The sequence below is a fragment of the Ceratotherium simum genome, chromosome 1 (assembly GCF_057802395.1).
Source record: "Ceratotherium simum simum isolate JZ-2026a chromosome 1, ASM5780239v1, whole genome shotgun sequence".
NCBI lineage: Eukaryota > Metazoa > Chordata > Mammalia > Perissodactyla > Rhinocerotidae > Ceratotherium > Ceratotherium simum.
In genome coordinates, this window is record NC_141900.1 from 95,603,349 (window position 1) to 95,625,421 (window position 22,073).

The following is a 22,073-nucleotide window of genomic DNA, read 5'->3' on the forward strand; positions in this document are numbered from 1 at the left end:
TAAATATATACTTTGATTAAAATGTAAAAAAACAATTATTTATAAAAGAAAAAACTAGTTTGTAATTGTATGAAAATCAGAACCCTACCTAAACTTACTAACTAGGATAAGGGATAGGAAAATCACCTAAAAGACAGTAGCAACTACTTTTAACAAATTATCACTTAGAGGATTAGAACATATTTGTGAACATTCCTCTAGGTGAAACTTAAAAGCAACATGTTAAGAACTCCATGTCAGAAGGCAAACCATCTACAACATGGGTCTCATAAACAGAACTGTGGGAGGGAGGTTCTATCTTGATAACTACCAAAGCCAGAAATTATTTAAAAAGTATTGGCTTTGTGTATATAATAAGCAGAGAACATAAGAAAGAAAAACAAATACCAAAATGGCTATTTCAGAGTGATGAGAGCATGGGTGACTTTATTTTGTCCTTTTTTTCTTTCCTAAATATTCTCAATTCATCTTAGTTTTTCAGATAGTTTTAATCACAAACAACAGGAAGAAATATATTTTTACATTATGACCCAGGACACACCTGTAAACAATACTTATCCTGACCAAATATAATATACATCATAATTTTCTAATCTATTACATGTAAATGCTTTTCATGATCCATTAAATTGATTTTAATACTCACAGTTTACCAAACTCTTTTCAATAAACACATATTTAATGTGATAAAAAATTATTAAAAAATAATGTTTCATCAAGAAAATGATATCTTGGCATATTATCCATTCTGGCTTTTTGAGAACATTTAGGTAGTTTTAAGAGTGGCTCTAGTTTTCTTCACCTTTTTTTGTTATGTATCACTTTCTAGGGGATGTAAAAAGGCAACTGCTTGTTTTTAGCTTTCTTTTCCATTTGTCTCTGGATATACAAGAAATTAGAAAATCTTCTTTAGTATTTATGAGGCCACTATTTACCAAAGCAAGCACCTTTTATATTGTTAGCAGAATCTCAGGAAATAGAGCACAGAAAAATACAATACATTGTCACAGGAATCAGCATTTTATAGTCATCTGATCCTCTTTGCTAACCACTCATACCCTCACTCGCCTGATAATTTATTGAATTTCATGAAGCCCTAACTTCTCTTCCTTCATTAATCTACTCAATTGCAGTCTTTCTTCCGTCACTGACTTATACTTGAAAAGTATGTGTAATTAGTTGTTTGTGTATGTAAAGGAGAAAAAAAAAAGAGAGGTAAGGAAGGAGGGCAGGAAGGAGGGAAGCAGAGAGGAGAAGAAAACATCTGAGGGGGAGAAAATGTGGGTATGCATTTGAGTGTAAACTGTAAGTGACATATACTTGTATCTGTGAGCATGCCTCTATCAATAAAGGTGGACACAGGAAAGTATATCTTTTCTTTTCGGTCACAACTTATGCTTATTCTGGAATTTGATTATGCTTATTCTGGAATTTGAGCATATCTGGATATGGATGGTAAACTAGTGGAAGGCACAGACCAGACAATTTGCATGCATTAATTTGTAAAGTGTGGGGCTGTCTGAAGGAAGACGTTAACCTGAGTGCCTATAGAAAATGAGAAGGCCTGGACACATGGCATCTGTTTCAAATCTTGTTTCTCTACCTTCCCTGCCCCTCCACCCCACCAGCTCCCAAGGACTCCTGGGATATAGGCAAATACTGAAGGAACTGCTTTTATAATGGATTCTATGAAAACAGGAGGCATAAGCAGCATTCCTTGAGTAGTCAGCAAAACCAGCACAGAGAAGCAAAGAGAGGAATTCTTTCCTTTCTAAGCAGAATACGGGCTTTTACTCTCACCTCTATATGGCACTCAGAGAATTGTTCTAAAACACAAATCTAATCACACTTCTCCCCTCCGTACAATCATTAACTTTCAATTATTTTAGAGAAAAGTCCAGATCTTTAACATGGCTTACAGGGACTCTTCACGAGTGGGACTCTGCTTACTCTACCCATTCCTCTTGCTACACTGTAACACATCTCCTCTCCCGCTTTGTCCCATCCACTCTGAACTTCTTTCACAACTGACAAGGTAACATGCTTTTAAGCTGTTTCCTCTGTCTAAAGTACTCTTCCCTTCACTCTTCATCTGCTATTCCCTCGTCCATCAGGCCTAAGCTTAGATATTTCTTCCTTTGGGAAACCTTACTGACTCCTCAAAGGCTAGGTTAGGAGTCTCTACTCTGTGCATCTTTAGCACTTTATACATACACAGCAATTAAGAGTGTTTATGAAATTTTCTTATTAAACCATCTGTCTCGCTACTCTAAGGCAGGAATATTGTTTTTCTTATTCATTGTTATATCCCCAGATCAGACACAGTGTTGGCAAATGGAAAGGTCTCAATAAATATTTACTAGTAGGTCTCCAACTGTCTTGTGAGGATTTCCATACTCTGGAACTAACCTGCAGTTGGCTTTCATTATCCTTTTGTGGCGAGGACCTTCCTGAGGCACTATTTTAATACTATTTTGTGGTTAGCAACTTAGGTCTTCTTTCACCTCCTCATATCCAATTTCTAGCTAAGAAGAATAATTAAGAAAAAGAGTAGTAATCACTATGAAATGTAAGCTCAACTGTTTTTGGATTCCTGAAAACTTAAATAAAAATATTAAGATTTAGTCACTCAAAATTCTACAAGTTAAAAAAAATCAATAGTAATGAACTTCCTAGCTTATCATTATAAACCTATTTGCTACACAGTAAATTTGACTGACATTAGGTGTATCTTAACACTCATCTAACAGATGCCTTATTTATTGAAGCACAAACCTGATACCATTATTCACCAGTAATGGAGCCCCCAAAGTACAAACCCCCAAGAAAACCATCTCATCAATCATCTGTTTTAAAAGCCCAGCTGTACTAATCACCAAGGCACGTGGGAGAACACTTGATGCCAAAAGGGTAGCAATAACTATCCATCTAATAACTAACCATCTAGAAAAAATAAACTGTGGTCAAAATTCCATATATATACGTATATATATATATACGTATATATATGTAAGCAATGCATTCCTGCTTTATAGATCACTCTAATCCTGGCTTCTGCCTACCCTTTTAGAGGACAGGTTATCAAGGTCTGGGAATCTATCCTCATCTCTAAGGTGGAGAGGTCCCATGTTCCAGGTCTCATGTTGGTGACACTTAGCTTAGGCTAGGTTCTAGCAAATGCAAAAACCAGATAAAGGGATAAGTCCTTGAGGAGAGCTATCCCACTTCCATTAACCTATCCTTCAGAAACATTTATACAAGTGTGTCAAGGTGTATGCATAAAGATTCTGTTTAGCCCTGTATATAATTAATTAAAAAAAAAAACCTTAAATGTCTATTAATAGAGGGATGGTTAAATATATCTAATTTATATTCTTATAGACTACTATGCAATCATTACAAAAATAAAGCTAGGTGTACCGACATAGAAAGACATCCACGATGCACTGTTTACTTTTTTTTAAAAAGGTGAATATTACACAAAACATGATTCCAATTTTAGTTTAAGAAAAGGAAAGAAATGGAAAATAATGAAGGGAAGGGATGGGAAGGGAGAAAAAAAGATAAAGCAGAAAACTTTGGGCTTACAGGTATAAGCACACGTTTGTATATATAGAAAGAATAGAAAGAGTTTGGAATACTATACAACAATCTATTAACAAACGTTTACATCTAGCATGGCATTTTCACTTTTTTACTTGATATACTTTTGTACCATTAAAATTTTCTTTTTATTTTCTTTTAATAATGGACACGTATTGCTTTTTTAAATTAAAAATAAAGTATAATGACTAAAATAAAACTCTTTAAATACACGTTTTTTAAAGAACAGAACTGATTTTCAACTTAGGTAAAATATCAATTCTCAAATTACCCATCCATATTTCATATTCTCTAAACAGAAATTAACTTACAAGAACCTGAACATTTCTGACATTTCAAAAAAATGTAAAGGTACATACAAAGTTGTGTGTTGTTAGTGGAACATTCTCCAGCACTTCTACATGCAATTCCTCTCCGGTAAGCCAGGAAATATCAGTGTCCCAGCCAATTGGTTTCTTCTCTCTGCAAAGTGTAGACACAAACCTTTCTTGGTTATCATACCTAAAAACCTTCATATACCTTATGCTGAAGATACGAAAATTGGTTATTGAGGGGCTAGTAATGGTGAGGGAGGTTTGGCTCCCCGGTCTTCCATCGTTAGAAATTTAAATGGCAATAAATTAATTTTTAAGTTTACCCCAAATAAATGTATCACTCTTGGACAAACAGCAGGGTAAAGAGATGTACTCTTTTCTTCAAGTCAGCTCCAGAAAAGACCTACAACAGCAGAAAATGGATTGTTCCTGGCGTCCAAAAAAAAAAAAAAAAAAAATCACAGGTACGGATATTTTATCTATCCTTTCAAAGAAAAAGAGTACTCAAGGGACAACATGCCCCAAAAAGAACAATTTTTAAAAACGGGATTCAAAATTTGGGGTGGGGGGGGTCTTGGCACAATTTTAGATGCGTTCTGAAAGAAAAATAATTCAATGTAAAATGTTAATTTTGATAAGTCTTTTGCAAAACTATGAGTTTATATTAAAAAACAGGGAGTGGGGAAGTCCATTATTCAACTAAGTCACATTCTAAATGGTTCAAAAATTGTAAGAATCTCAAATTCCAAGTAAAGTCATTTGATTAGAGTAACAAACACTATCGTCACACAAAATTATCTAATGTTAACTCCTCAAAGGGCCTACAAGATTTCTTTAGGTGAACTTAATATTTTTTTCTGAAGTTGATTTTCAATTCCCTAGGTTTGGGTAAAGATCCTACCGAAAACCCCCCAATTTAATATCTGAGGTTTTTCTTCCCTTTTTTTAAACAAAATTTCACATCACATACAAACCATACCCATCCTGAATTCTGTAAACAGCACAGCACTCTGGGATTAGACCTCTCATCATCAATGCTTTCTTTAGACTGTCCCGGACTGTAACGCCACACCTTGCAGGTACCTATGGTATCATAAATATATGATATGAGGTAAAGGGAATAAACTATATATTTTTTCACATCAGTTTTTAAAAACAATAATTTACCTTTATAATATAATACCTTTAAAATATCATAATACCTTTAAAATATCATATGGATTACTATGTCAGAGACAACATCATTTCTACAGCTAACTTAATATTAAAGGTAAATTATGACTCAAGTATCTGTTATTATTCACCAACTTCAATCAAAGCAAAACTGATTTTTATTAAAATTATGAAATATTTTAAACATAGAAAAGAGAACAGAAAATGCAACAGATCCCTATGTACCCACCACTGAGAAATAATAGATGTCAACATTTAAAGCAAAATCAATTTTGATCCAATATTGTTCAAAGCTGAAAACTGTAATCCTTCAATCACACTGACGGTCCTTAAAAGATATCTTACTGATCCTAAACATAACAGGAAGAAAATACTTGTCTTAATGTGTATAATTAATATTTGTTGTTTAGTTGCCTAGCATCTCTATTTCTTCTGGGAACCTGCCCATCCCTAAAAACCCACATGGTACTAGAGAGGCTATCAGTCAAGGGTTGCTACTTTTCTGGCTACACATGGCACAGCTGGCTAATCAGTTTCTCATATCCTTGGCAACAGCAACTGATCCAGGACTAGATACATGACCCAAACAATACAGGAGTTCTTCCCTAAACTGACAGATGGCCACTGGCTGTGAGAAGTCCCTGTTTCTAATGTAGTTACATGGTGCTAAGAAGACAGAAATCTAGAGCCCCCAGTGGCCATCTTTTCCTCTATATTGAGAAAATCTGGTTACAGAATGAAGTTGACATGACACTGGGAATGGGGAGGGAAGGGGCACTGGAAAGAGATAAAAAGAATCTTTCCATATATTTGAAGTTATCCCTACTCTGGCCTTTTCTGCACAAGACCAACCCCCCAGGTGAATCTGAATAATTTATAACTGAAAGAGAACTGACAAATACAGTGTGCACTAAAGTGAGGCAGTGGGAGTTTGGGTTGGTTATTTTTTATGGGGGGACGGGAGTGGAAACAGAGGGGATGTGTTAGTTAATAACAATAAAATTAAAGGTTCCATTCTTTTAAATCATGAAAGTACTTAGCAAACCAAAAGTTTCCAAAGAAATGGAAATCTTTATACTAGAGGGAAAAAAACAGAGTTAAGGTGAATATAAGACAACTGAATTTAAAATAATATATTGAAGGGGGAACAATCCAGAAAGCCAAATTAGGACCTACGATTAGAAAAAACAGGAGGCAGATTTTAGCTCAATTATAACCATTAAAACTACCCAGCAAGGGAAATGTTTATCATGAAGGAGTAGGCTCATCATTGGAAGTATTCAAGAGACTGGATTGGTACACTTGATCCTCTTTATTCGTGTACTCCCCATTTGCGAATTTGTCTACTCACTAAAATTTATTTGTGACCCCCAAATCAATACTTGCAGCACTTTTGCAGACATGCGCAGGGCAGCAAAAAATTGGAGTTGCCCAACGCGCTCCCCCCACAGCTGAGGTTGCACAAAGTGACACTCCGCCTTCTCGTTGTAGCTCTCATTTTGTACACAAGTGCCCTCTGCAGTGGGCTTTAAGCTAACAGGCCCCAGCCGGCTGTGAAGAAATAAACAACGCAGAGGCCAATATACAGAGGCCATCTTTGGCTCCTTTATATAACAGTAACCTGTATTTCCCCTAGGAGCAATGGTTTAGTGTTTGCAGTGAATTTATAGAACATAACTACCGCAAATAGTGAGAATTGGCTACACGTTCCAGAAAGAATGAAGAGAAAGCTCACTTTTCCCCTCTGCTCCTCATATTCCGCCTAATCTAATGCAAACTTCTTGGTTGGCAAACCCATCTTTAGTTTTAAACCCCATCCAAACTATCCTATCCCAACGTTACCATAGATATCTTTCTAAAGAAGGTATTCTTAACTTTTCTGTGTGTCAAAGACTTCTGAGAATCTAATGAAAGCCTTAGATGCTTTCTCTGAAACATAAAATTTCAGGGGGTTCATGGAACCTGAAACCCATGTATGGACTACTGAGGAGCTCGCTGAACTCAGATTTAGAACCCCATTCTAAAATATAATCTTACATTTTACTAGTCTGCTTAAAATTTTCCCACTATTTATAGGGCAAAATTCAAATTCCATAATACGGCATATAAAGTCATCAATGAACTGGGGCTATCTACCCTAGTTCTTTTGGTAATTTCCCTCATGCGCTCCTGTAATGCCATCTTCAAATATATAGCTACGCTCCCTTATGTTTCTCTGCACAGGCTGATTCCAAGGTATATGTATATTTCATCAGCAGGAAAAAATTTGGTTTTCCGCTCTATCACCAAGGAAAAGCCTATCGATCAGTCCTTCTTCATTCCACTCCTATAGGTTGATTTTTTGTATTATTTGCTCCTTCATGATAGTGCCTGTTCAACAGACCAAGACACCAATGGAACAGAACAGAAAGATCAAAACAGATAAAAGAAATTAGAATAACATAAACGTAGCATCTGAAATAAGGTAAAGATGAACATTTTAATAATTGATGTTGGGACAAGTGGAACCAATCTACAAAAAAAAGGTTCATTTATACTTCATATTGTATACTAGGGTAAACTCCAAATGGATCAAAGATTTAAACGTTGAAGGAAGGAAGGAAGGGACAAACGATAAAAGAACTGGAAACAAACACGGTATACTCCTTTATAACCTCAAGTGAAGAAGGCCTTTACAACTATGATGCAAAATCTGGAAGCCATAAAATAAAAAATATTAAACTACATAAAACTAAAACCCTTTTAGATGGCAAAACTAACAAACACACTACAAGCAAAGTCAAAAGACAAATATGAACTACGAAAAATATATTTGCGACTTATAAGCAAAGTCAAAAGACAAATGTAAACCGGGAAAAAATATCTGCATCTCTTATAACAGGCATATGATATCACTTCCTGATATATAGAGAGCTCCTGAAAAATTGAGATCAAGACCAACAACCCAACAGAAAAATGGGTATAGGACATAAAAGATAGTTCATAGAAACAGAAATGGCCTTCAAACATATGAAAAGGTATTCAACCACACTGAGAGAAAAGCAAACTTAAACCTGCCAAGGTATTTTTCTTTTATCAAACCGGCAAAAATCCAGAAGTTTGACATCATATTCTGTTGATGAGTCTACGGTAAACAGGCATCTCAATACATTGGTAGTAGCAGTGCAAAATTAAGCAACCCCTATGAAGCAAAATTTGAAAGTATCTATCAAAATTACAAATGTAGGGCCGGCCCCATGGCTTAGCGGTTAAGTGTGCGTGCTCCGCTGCTGGCGGCCCGGGTTTGGATCCCGGGCGCGCACCGACGCACCGCTTCTCTGGCCATGCTGAGGCCGCGTCCCACACACAGCAACTAGAAGGATGTGCAACTATAACATACAACTATCCACTGGGGCTTTGGGGAAAAAAAGGAGGAGGATGGGCAATAGATGTTAGCTCAGAGCCGGTCTTCCTCAGCAAAAAGAGGAGGATTAGCACAGATGTTAGCTCAGGGATGATCTTCCTCACCAAAAAAAAAAAAATTACAAATGTCAATCTCTCTTTGATCCAGGCAAGCCTACTTTTGGTATACTATAGTATACTGGTAAACTATAGCTGTGTGTATCAGTAGTGCATTTCTTCCTATGGAGTAGGATTCTATTTTATGGATATACCACAACTTGCTTAACCATTCACCTGTTGATGGACATTAGAGTTATATCTAGTTTGGTGCTATTATAAATAAAGCAACTAAGGACACTTTTGAATGGACATATGCCTTCTTTTCTCTTGGGTAAATACCTAGGAGTAGAATGGCTGAATCATATGCTAGGTGTGTATTTAACTTTTTACAAAATTGCCAAACTGGTTTTTTTTCCTTATTGTGGTAAAATATATATAAAACATAAAATTTACCATCTTAACCATTTTTAAGTGTATAGTTAATTGTGTTAAGTACATTCACACTGTTGTGCAACCAATCTCTAGAATTCTGTTCATCTTGCAAAACTGAAACTCTATACCCATTAAACAACAACTCCCCATCTCCCTTTTCTTCAGTCCCTGGCAACCACCATTTTGTTTTTTGTCTCTATGAATTTGACTTGTCTAGGTACCTCATATAAATGGGATTATACAGTTTGTTTTTTAGTGATTGGCTTATTTCACTTAGCATTATATCCTCAAAGTTTAGCAATGCTGTAGAATTTGTCAATTTCCTTATTTTCAAGCCTGAATAATGTTCCATTGTGTGTGTGTGTGTGTGTATATATATATATATACACCACATGTGTATATGTATACATATATATACACACCACATTTTGTTTATCCATTCATCAGCTGATGGACACTTGGGTTGATTACACATTTTAGTCATTGTGAATAATGCTGCTACGAATGTGGGTGTACAAATAATCTCTTCGAAACCCTACTTTCAATTTATTTGTGTATATATCCAGAAGCAGAACTGCTGGATCATATGGTAATTCAATTTAAAATTTTTGAGGAACCACCATACTGTTCTCCACAATGGTTGCACCATTTTACATTCTCACCAGCAATGCAACCACGATTCCAATTTCTCCATATCTTTGCCAACGCATTCTTTTTTCTTTTTTTTTGACAGTGGCCATTCTAATGGGTATGAGATGGTATCTCACTGTGGCTTTGATTTGCATGTTCCTAACCATTAGTGAAGTCAAGCATCTTTTCATGTGTTTTTTAACCATTTGTATATGTGTATATCTTCTTTGGAGAAATGCCTAGTCAAGTCCTTTACCCTTGTTTTTTTTTGAGGAAGAGTAGCCCTGAGCTAACATCTGTTGCCAATCCTCCTCTTTTTTGCTGAGGAAGATTGGTCCCAGCCTAACATCCGTGCCCATCTTCCTTTTCTTTATATGGGACGCTGCCACAGCATGGCTTGATAAGTGGTGCGTAGGCCCATGCCCGTGATCCGAAACTGAGAACCCTGGGCCGCTGAAGCGGAGTGCACGCACTTAACAGCATGCCACTGGGCCGGTCCCTCCTTTACTCATTTTTTACTGGAGTTGTTTGGGTTTTTTGTTGTAGAGTTGTAGGAGTTTCTTAAAATGTATTCTGGGGGCCAGCCCGGTGGCGCAAGTGGTTAAGTGCGCACGCTCCGCTGCGGCGGCCCAGGGTTCACTGGTTCGGATCCCCGGCGCGCACTAACGCACTGCTTGTTAAGCCATGCTGTGGCAGCATCCCATATAAAGTAGAGGAAGATGGGCACTGATGTTAGCCCAGGGCCAGTCTTTCTCAGCAAAAAAAAAAGAGGAGGATTGGCATTGGATGTTAGCTCAGGGCTGGTCCTCCTCACACACACACAAAAAAATGTATTCTGGATGTTAACCCCTTATCAGATACATGATTTGCAAATATTTTCTCTCATTCCATAGGTTGCCTTTTCACTGTTAATTGTGTCCTTTGATGCACACAAGTTTTTTATTCTGATGAAGTTTAACTTATCTATTTCTCCTCTTGTTGCCTGTGCTTTGGTGTCATATCCAAGAAACCATTACCAGATGCAATATCATGAAGTTTTTCCCCTAAGTTTTCTTCTAAGAGTTTTACAGTTTTAGCTTTATATTTACGTCTTGTATCCATTTGAGAAAATTCCGTATATGGCGTAAGGTAAGGGTCCAACTTCATTCTTTTGCATGCGCATATCCAGTTTTCCCAGCATCATATGTGGAAGAGACTGTCCTTTCCCCCACTGAGTGGTGTTGCCACCTTATCAAAGATCCTTTGACCATATATGTGAGAATTTATTTCTGGACTCTCCACTCCATTTCAATGGTCTTTATGTCTATGCCAGTACCACAATGATTTGATTACTGTAGCTTTGTAATAAGTTTTGAAATCAGGAAGTGTGAGACCTCCCACTTTGTTCTTTTTCAAGAATGTTTAGCTATTCAGGATTCCTTGAGATTCGACATTAATTTCAGAATGGATTTTTCTATTTCTGCAAAAAACACTGCTGGGATTTTGGAAGGGAAATTCAAAACTGCCAAATTGTTTTCCAAAGTGGTTGTACCATTATACATTCCACCAGCAGTGTATGAAAATTCCAGTTAATCCACATCCTTGTCAATAGTTAGTATAGTCATTCTTTCATTTTAGCCATTCTAGTAGATGTGTAGTGGTATCTTGTGTCTTTAATTTGCATTTCTCTAATGACTTATGATGTTGAGCATCTTCTCATGTGTTTATTTGCCATCCATGTATCTTTGGTGAAGTATCTGTTCAAATCTTTTGCCTATTTTTTAACTGAGTTGTTTGTTTTCTTGTTTTGGAGTTCTAAGAGCTCTTTATATATTCTGAATACATGTTCTTGACCTGAATATGTTTTGAAAAGATTATCTTTCAGTCTGTGGTTTGTCTTTTTATTCTCTTAATACTGTCTTTTGAAGAGCAGAAGTTTTTCATTTTGATGAAGTCCAATTTATCAATATGTTCATTATGGATTGTGCTTTAGTGTCATATTTAAGAAATCATTGCCAAATTCCAAGTCACAAAGATTTTCTCCTACGTTTTCTTCTACAAATTTTATAGTTTTAGATTTAATTCTTACTTTTCACTCCTTTCTCTGTGTTCAATTTTTTCTTAAAGTAACTTTTGGATAGTTTCTTTAAGCCGAATCTGGAAAAAGTAAACTTCTCATCTGCAAAGGCCTTTTTTGTGCCTTCACTCATCGTGTACCTAGCTAGCTAAACTCAGTTTAGCTGAGTGGCGTACAGGCATCTCTCAGCACTTTGCGTATATATTCCGTTGTCTTCTGGCTTCTATAGCTGCTATGGAGAACTTTTTTGGATAATCTAATTCTAATTCTTTTATAAATTATTTTTTTCCTAAGTGCTTTTAAAATAATATTCTTTCATTTGTTATGTCTAGTAAATACGGATTCAAATTTACTTATCTAACTCGGTGCTTGTGTTTCCAAATATTTAGATTCATATATCTTTTATAAGTGTTAGCCATCATTTCTTTGAATTTTGCTCTACTCCTTTATTTCTAGTCTTACTTTCTGGAACTCCTTTTTGAGGCATATAATAAAATTGTTCATTCCATTCTTCATACCTCTTAATCTCTTATATTTTCTATACCTCTCTTTCCTTGCTTTCCAGAGTTCACTAATTCTCCTTTCATTCAGTTGGGTTTAATCTACTTTTTCTATCATCCATTGGGTTTTTCAAAGTAAATAAAACATTTTAATTTTATATAGCATCTTAACACAGCTCTGCAATATGCTGTAACTAGCCTGACATTGAGATTTTATTTAGAGTGTTACCTTGCTACTTCCTCAAATCAGCATCAATATGTTCAATAGTTTTTTTCCCTAGTGACAATTGCTTCTTTTGAACTTTCCATTTTACCTTTATTCTATGTTGTTTGAATTCGTCCAAATCTATTATGAAAAATTTCAAACATACAGAAAATTTGAAGGAATGGTACGATTAACATCCAAATTCTCTCTACTAAGGTTCTAAAATTATTATTTTTTCATATTTGTTTTTTCTCTCTACATTTTGTTTTCCATCATACCATTTGAAAATAAGTTCCAATTTGATTGATTGAGATAAAAGTCAGGATAGTGGTTACTTTTGAGGGTGGGTACTGAATTGGAGGGCACAGGAGAATCCTTTCAAGTACTAGAAATGTTTTATATCTTGATCTGCATGGCAGTTACATTTATAGAAAGTCACTGAGCTATACACTTGAGATTTGTACACTTTACTATTGTGCATGTTATACTTCAAAAAAGAGGGGCAAAAGTTGCAGGCATCATGACAATTCACCCCTAAATACTTAAGCATGCATTTCCTAAGAATAAAAACATTCTTCTACATAATTACTATTATCATACTTAATAATTATTCCATAAAAACATCTAATATTTAATCAACATTCAAAATTGCCCAAGTCTCAAGAATGTCTTTTATAGGTCTTGCCATCCTAGTCCCAAACCAGGATCACATACTGCATTTAGTTGTTATATCTCTTTAGCCTTGTTTAGTGTAGAATAATCCTCAACCTTTTTATCCTCCATGATTTTGACTCCAGGCAATTTGTCTTATAGGATGTCCACATTCTGAATTTGTCTAATTGTTTCCTCATGGTGTTTAACTTTTTCCTCTATCCTCTGTGTTTCTTGTAAAATGGAAAGTCCAGAAGCGTGACATTCAATGCAATCATTTTAGCAAGAATACTTCATAGATGATAACTGTTATCTACTAAATTTAAAATTTTAAGACCACCTGAAAGTTCTACTTCGTTCCCTTTTAGGAGTCTAATACTGCTCTTTTTAAGTCTTCTAACTCACTGACGGTAGACTGTTTCCTTGTATATCTTATAACTTGAGATTCTGAGCTTGTCAATGGGGCATTCTCTCTGTGAATTCCATGAGACCTAGATGGGCCAAGGGAGGGTTTGCATTTGCTTCTGCCCAGTGCCTGGGTGCTATTACCACTCCATGACCAGTAGTTATATTAATTCCTTGGGTTGAGGGTTCCTGGACAATGCAGGTAGTACAAATATGAACCCTAAACTGTGATGAGAATAGGTCTATAGTTAAGAGTTCACAGGGGAAACTTTAACCTTTATCTGGAGCCTGGGCAAAGACAGACAAGTTTCATTGTTATTTATGTATGTTGGTGAATAGATTTTCCTGTAGTTCACCCTTTCGCTAAAGGTAAAGCTCTTCAAAGGCTCAGCTTTATGTGAAGATCTGAGTTCCAACTACCTTTGTGACACTGGCCGAAGGGCTAGTCTTGTGTCCCCAAACACTGACACTCACATCCCTTTGTTACAGGGAGTTATAAACTGACCCCACTGGAGGTCACTACAGCACAGATGAGCAAAATTCTTTCATAAAGAACCACCATTACTACTAACACTGTCTGAGGAAAAAAAATTAAAAACTACTTTGACTTCAGTTATATTTGGAAATGAAATGGTTTTTTTATTAATATCAAAAGAAACCATATACATTATAAAAAGTAGTGATGTATTATAGGTACATTATTTATTAAGTCTACTGATAGTACTCACTTGAGGCTTATAAACTATCCATAATATTTCTACTTGAGGCTTATAAACTATCCATAATATTTCTGCCGATTTCCTTGCTTTAAATGTTACTTACAGAGGACTCGTGTTCGAATGGTGTTACTAATGATAAACAATCAAAAGTTATGTAAACAAGAGGAAAAATATCAAGCACACTGAAAATCCAACATTTGATAATAAATCTGAATAGGGATTTCTCAAGAGTGAAGAATGAATCTTACCTGATCTATGTTAGAAAACCAACAAGCTCAAGTCTGGAAATTCTGACTGATTCTGAACTAGTACTTAGACTTGAGCGTGGTTCAAGTTTGGTAGATAGGTTTTAACATCAAATCTGACACTAACGACAATACAATTTGTTACAGTTAAGGAACATGGACTTTGGCACCAAATATTTATGGCTTTTCCATTCTTGTCTGAAATGGATGCTTCCACTTGCACAACCACTGAGTATGAAGTGATAATATATTTCATTTTTAACAACTGGTCTTTCTGAAAAATACAAAGAAAAAGCAATGACGACATTAAAAATTGACTCACCACTGTCCTCTGTTTGTTGGGCAGGAAGACTCTAACAATAGGTTTTTGTGGTGACTTAGGGTTGCTCCGTGACACATCTGTAGGATTTTGAAAAACTGAAAGAGATGAAGGTAGCACTGAAAGGCTAGAAGAGGAAGAAGATGTAACGGTGTCTGTTGATGCAGAGCTAGAAACAGAAAAATCAGTTCCATTCCCCAGGGATTCCAATAACTGTTGTTCTCTTTGTTGGAGGGCATCTAGTTTGCTGGTGTATTCTTCATAAGCCTATAAAATAAAGTAGACTTACATTGAATCTGGATTTTTCCCTTACAATAACAAAAGAAAATATGACATTTAAGTCTTTGATTATAATGTCCTTATAATCTAGCTAACAGGATTTTAAGTTACAAGTTACAAATAAATGCTGGACGTACTGTAAATAAATACTTTTACCTTTAAATTGATAAATCTTTTGTTATAAGACACTACATTACATTGAGAAACTGACATATATATATATATGATGACTAGAATATCCATGAATATTAATATACATAGTATTTTCAATTTTCAGGTAAATCACAATTTGCCTTCCAAACTACATATCTAAGATAAGTAGATCATAAGTTTATCATAAGATAAAATACTACACTACTTCAAGGATAAGTACCCCTTCCATTAAAAATTTATTTTTTTCCAGAAAAGTTATGAGCATATAAAGTTTCATACACACACACACACACACACACACTCTCTCTCTCACTCTCTCTCAAAGAAGAAAGAGAAATTGAAAAGGAGATGAAGTGATAAATTTGTCAAAAAACAAGACTCAGGTACACAGTGCCAGATCTCACCATTATCATCAAAACCTCCTCAATAGGGCTAGAAGACGTATACTGCCACCTTCTTTCTGAAACAGCTATCAGTTAAAATACTTTATTTTTCTATGAATGTCTGACAACCTCCTTCCCCATTAAACACTGCTTAGAGAAGAGAAATTTATTTGAAAAGGTGGCTTACACCCTGCAGTCAAGAAATTCTGGGGCCATTATCCATCATGGTATCTTCCTGGAAGTTTCATTTGACTAAGGCTATAAAGTCAAATGACCATATAAGATATCATATTCTAAAAGTAAGAAGATTCTTGAAAACAGAATGATATTGAAAGTAAAGAGACAGAATGAATTAGAATATATAAGGCCATGGTTCTTTAAGGCAGTGGTAATCACCCTCCCACACACCATGGTCCACCATTTCTCCCACTATTGCATAACCCCAAATAGATGCAATACTACAAACATTCATGAAAGGTTACAAAAAAGAATCAAAGATTTTAAAATGGCATTTCCCATCCCTCAGTAAGTTTATTATTGGGCTGGAGAGAAGCAGAAAGATTATTTTTATTTGTGTAAGTGCTGTATATGAGAAATTCTTGATACAAGGTCAGATGAGGAAGCAGGGGGCCTTAAAAGATTAGCATTTAGATGGATGGAGTAAGTGGGGAGAAAAGAGTACTGTGCACAGGAGAAATTCTGTAACAAAGTAAGGAGATAGGAAATTTTAAGACACAGAGGAAAACCTAGAGACTAGTATAGCTGAATGTCACACAATACCTGGGACATAGTAAGGGATAAATATATATTTGTGGAATTTAACTGAAGAACAGGAACACAGGGAAACAATAAGACTGGAAAAGTGAGTAAGGGACCAGATTGTAGAGAGGATATATATACCATGCTATGAAGCCTGGGAGAATTATCAAAGGTAGAAGAGAATGAAGGAGAAATTTCACTTCAATACTGGCCACTGTCCCTGTATGCTAGATCTTACCATATAATTTTGAAAAAAAAGAGAAAATACTAAAATGAGCTACTCAGGTAAAGGGCCTAAACTACATCAAAATGCCGTTTTCTTCTTTACAACCTATTAGTTGCCCTACCCTGATCCTGAAATGTTTCATAGTATTTCAGGGCATTATAACCAAATCAATTCAAAATTTTCTGAGCTGTATTTCTATTTAGCTTTCAGTGCCAAGGGCTAATTACTTAAGGTCACCTCTTTCAATATGATCCACTTACTGAACCTTCAATCATTCAATAAATATATATTGAGCATACATGTGCCAGGCACTGTTTGGGGCTCACACTACAAAAATAAAGACTGACACAATTCTTACACTTTGAAGATTATATACACGCAGTCTGGGAGAAAAAAGTTGCCCTTTGCATAGATCAAATATTCTTATACTGTCATCTAGGCAGTGTATTTACTACACAAAGTTAGCCTTAGGAAAAGTAATAAATACATTTTCCGAATGTTATTTCTTTATCAAAACGTTAGCCTTAATTTTTGAAACTACACTATTCCCTCCATTGCAGATGACTGACTATTATTTAATTGCATTTATCAATAGCTCTTCCTTAAGTACAAAACATTTACGTACTTATTCCGCTCTCCATCGTCACAGCTGCAATCTACCAAGGCACTTGCCTACCTTGTTTCGTAACTGGCTTAGTTCATTTCATCCCATTATCCTGGCTGCATTCAGTGTGAATGCTGATTATTCTTAACACTTCTGCCTTAAAGTTCTTTAAACCTCTTATCGCTAAAGGCATTTATTTCCACTTTACCTTTCAGATCCAGAGATACACTACAGTTCTTCACAAAAGAGTTCCAAATGAGGACAGGATCTCAATTTGGAACCTCCCATGTCCCCAGTGCACACACATTTATCCCACCTTCTTAAATTACTACCTAACATTAATCCGTTCATGGTCAACACTAATCCCTTAAAGTTTCTCAGATTTGGGCCTTTGTTGTCTTACTTCCCATACTTTGTGGCTCATTTCAACAGTGCCACTGGTAACATCTTAGTTTCTCTGGCTGATGCTTATTCTTTTACCAACTTGCTTGTCAAATACCAATTTGGGTAAATCCTACCACTCAATTATTATATTCTTTCTCTCAGGTTACCACACATCGCTGGAGAAAATAATAAAACTAGGCCAATTAGTTCCATTACCAATTCACAGAACTTAATCTTTCACACTGGAAAATTTTACTTATTTTTAATGTCATATTACATTCCTCACAATACTTATTCCAACCTTTTCTATGCTTCTCTGGCTCCTAACTTTATCCCCCAAACTTTAATTCACTCAGAAAATGGCATTACCTTCAAATCTACTCTGAAGATCATAGCCATTACACAAAAGCTTCCTCTTCTTTGTTTGTCTAAGCAATTCTCCACATCTTTCCCCATCCCACTTCTGCTCTCAATTTAGTGCCAGCACTGCGTGTTTAGGGCCTCTTCTATGGTGGCCTTAGCACACTGTTATCTCCATTTTCTTTTTTCTTCCAACCTTCCCTTCTCCTCTATTTTCTTACACCCTACAAATGTGAGCAAGTCCTCCCACATAAACGCACACTTCAACCACCACCATCAACAAAATTCCTTAGGTTCTTCAACATACTGCAGATACCAAATACTTCCTCAGGAGGCACCTTTCCAAAATCCCATACCTTCTCATCAAAATCCTACCTAGTTTTCAAAGTCTAATTCAAAGTTTTGCTTGATAAAATCCCAAAGAGATATTCTTTCTCTTCACCTCCTTTAGAGTACTACTACATTCTTCTTTATATGGCTATTTTTTCCTCATTTGTGAAATAATTTTGTAAGGATCGAATGAGATAATACAAGTAAAAGAAATTGTATTATAGAGACTACCAATAAATATTTTTATTATAGTAATAAGTAGTACCAGTAAATCTTGTGGTTATTACTGTTATTACTATATTATTTAGCTGAGTTCTTGACATGACTCTACCAAACTGTAAGCTAGTTGAGGGCACAGAACATGTCATTTATTTTTGTAATAAAAAAAAGAATCTAAGAACACTTAATATTATTAAGATGACAACACTCCCCAAATTGATCTACAGATTCAACGCAATCATTATCAAAATCCCGGTTGGCTTTTTTGCAGAAATAGACAAGTTGATCTTAAAATTCATATGAGGGGCTGGCCTGGTGGCGTAGTGGTTAAAGTTCGTGTGCTCTGCTTTGGTGGCCCGGGGTTCGTGGGTTCGCATCCTAGGCATGGACCTACACACTGCTCGTCAAGCCACGCTGTGGCAGCATCCCACATACAAAAAAACAGAGGAAGACAGGCACAGATGTTAGCTCAGGGAGAATCTTCCTCAAGCGAAAAGAGGAAGATTGGCAACAGATGCTAGCTCAGGGCCAATCTTCCCCACACACACACAAAAATTCATATGGAAGTGGAAAGGACTTGGAATAACTAAAACAATCCTGGAAAAGATAAACAAAGTTGGAGGATTCACATTTCCTGATTTCAAAAGTTACTACAAAGCTAGAGTAACTGAGACACATGGTACTGGAATAAGGATACACATAGAGAACAACACAATAGAATTGAGAGTCCAGAAACAAAGCCTTACATTTATGGCCAACTGATTTTCGACAATGGTGCCAAGATAATTCAACAGGTAAAGAATGGTCTTTTCAACAAATGGTGCTGGTACAAATGAGTATCTACACACAGAATAAAGTTGGACTACTACCTAACATCACATTCAAAACTTAACTCAAAATGAATCATACACCTAAAAGTAAGAGCTAAAATTACAAAACTCTTAGAAGAAAACATAGGAGTAAATCATCATGACCCTGGATTAGGTAATGGTTTCTTAGATATGACACCAAAAGTATAGCAACCAAAGAAAAAATAGATAAATTGGACTTCAAGAGTAAAGCTTTTGTGCTTCAAAAGACACTCTCAAAAGAGTGAAAAAAAGACATCATACAGAATAAAAAAATATTTGCAAATCATATCTCATAAGGATTTGCTATGCAGAATATATAAAGAACTATTACAACTCAATAACAAAAAGACAAAGAACCCAGTTTAAAAAAATGGGCTAAGGATCTGAATAGACATTTTCCCCAAGAATATATACAAATGGCTAATAAGCACATGAAAAATATGCTTAACTCATTAGTCATTAGGGAACTGCAAACCAAAACTACAATGAGACATCAATTTGCACCTACTAGGATGGATTAAAAAAAAAACAAAAGATAAGTGTTGGTGATGATGTGGAGATACTGGAACCCTCATACACTGCTGGTAGGAATGTAAAATGGTGCAGCCACTTTGGAAAAAAGTGTGGTAGTTCCTCAAAAAGTTAAAACACAGAGTTACCATAGGAAACAGCAATTCCATCCCTAGGCATATAACCAAGAGAACTGAAAACATGTCTACACAAAACTTGTACATGAATATTCACAGTAGCTTTATTCATGATACCCAGAAAGTGGAAACAACCCAAATTCCATCAACTGATAAATGGACAAACAAAATATTATACATCCATATGATGTATGTAATATATGTAATATTATTAACCCATAAAAAGAAACGAAGTACTGATACATACTACAACATGGATGATTTTGAAAACATTGTGCTAAGTGAAAGCAGCCTGTCACAAAAGGCCACATCCTACATGATTCCATTTACATGAACTGTCCAAAAAGGCAAACTCACAGAGATAGAAAGTAGATTATTGGTTGCCAGGGGCTGGAGGGAATGATTGTTAATGGGTAAAATTTTTTGTGGTGGGTTGATGAACACATTTTGCAATTGACAGTGGTGATGACTACAAAACTTTGTGCATATACATACTATATACTGAATTGTACACTTTAAAAACCTGAATCTTATAGTATGTGAATTATTTCTTAATTAAAAATGGGAGGAAAATTATCTAAGGATCTACTTAATTAAAACATAATGGGAAAAAGAGTGAAATAAAAATTTTATTTTTTATCATTAGTTCATTAAATTTATTCTTATTGAACTTAATCTCACAAGATACAATGAAATCTTGAAAACTGTCCACAACTGATATTTAATGGACTGCTCTGCTTTCCATAGGAAGCACCTAGCTTCCAGTATTCTTTTCATGGCAGTATTTGTTTTGATAAAATGTCCCTGTACATTTTATGGGTTCTACACAGATTAAAGATCAGAAAGGCTATCAGCATCACAATAATGATATAGCAATTAAGAGCACAGGCTCTGAACTCAGAATGTCTGGCTTCAAACTTTGGCTACACCATTTACTAGCTGTGTAACCTTGGCCATGTTATTATTAAACCCCTCTGTGCCTGAACTTCTCCATCTATAAAATGGAAATAAGAATAGTAAGTGTAACTCATACAGTGGGTTGAGGATTAAATCAATCTACTGTATCCCTGGAACAGTGCCTGGTACACAGCAAGTACTCAATAAATGTTAGGAGCTATTATTGTCATCGTCTATTTGTCTGCAGGCAACTTAAGCATACATATAAATTCGGTGGTAGCTAAGACTCAGTGTGTACCACTAGATACGTAGGGTGATTCCAGAAACACTATCCCTTTACCTCTGGGCTCCAATATATCAAGAATCTTCTACTACTATAAAAACATCTAGCATTATATGACAGAAGGCACTCAAGTAATCTGCTGGATGAATGAATACAGAAAAATTGGGAGAAAAAGAAGAAATTCTGGGAAATGACTTTTCAGGGCAAACTTATCTTTTCTTCCTTTGGATGATGGTAGAAAAAAGGTAACCAAAGACTGAAAAGATAAATTTGAAATTAGAGTACTATAGCTCATTTCACTGTAGTTATCATTAAGGGAATCAAGAGAATATTAATTATTATTCATCTGTCAGTAGGAGAAAATCTAGAACAACTTAAAAGCTAGTTTTTAAATAAATTAGTACATGGAAAAAAGAAAATCAAGAGAATTTCTGATGGTGATATAACTGATGTTTCTCTGTTTTGCTATAAGGAAGAGATGCAGAGATAGGTAAAGATTTGTCTTCCTATGGAAACATCAAAGGGGTTTCTGTTGAAATGCTATGGAATAACTACAATACAACTTCTATTTGCTAGTGCACACACTAATCTGAAGCTACACTGTGAATACTGAAAAATTTTTACTTTCTAGCCTCTTATTTCAGGAAATGTAAGCATAGTCACTGGTCTAGGGGTGTATGTGACTCCAATCTGGTCGTTAAGATGTAAAGGAAAGACTTGTAGGAAATTTCTGGGAAAGATTTTCCTCCTTGAAAGAGCTCAGTACACAAGAGAACCTCTGTGATCCCTGCCTTCCCGCTTTCAGGCATTGTTTGAGGGCATGATTCTCAGATCTACTGCAGTCATGACAGAAAAGCCAAAAAGACCGCAGAGATCCACCCCAGCGTCTGACAACGTTGAGCTGTAGAACCAATCTTAGAATAATTTACCTGCATGCTTCCTGTTATGGGAGAGAAAAATAAAACTTCTATTTGTTTGGACAACTTGTTATTGGATGTTTCTGTT

The 22,073-nt window shown here is 35.6% G+C and overlaps 1 protein-coding gene across 6 annotated transcripts in view; it reads right to left on the reverse strand.

The window, feature by feature from the left end:
* BRAF (B-Raf proto-oncogene, serine/threonine kinase) overlaps window positions 1–22,073 on the reverse strand; it is a 142,311-nt gene that overhangs the window by 58,648 nt on the left and 61,590 nt on the right. For all 6 annotated transcript variants that reach the window (XR_015552411.1, XM_087431761.1, XM_087431762.1 and 3 more), the window contains 3 exons: window positions 14,697–14,960; window positions 4,897–5,000; window positions 3,963–4,065 (listed from right to left, as the gene is read on the reverse strand). Coding sequence is in view for 5 of the 6 variants with exons in the window: in XM_087431761.1 (XP_087287887.1) it covers window positions 3,963–4,065; window positions 4,897–5,000; window positions 14,697–14,960 (471 nt within the window). In the remaining variant the exon portion in view is untranslated. The remainder of the gene's footprint in view (window positions 1–3,962; window positions 4,066–4,896; window positions 5,001–14,696; window positions 14,961–22,073) is intronic.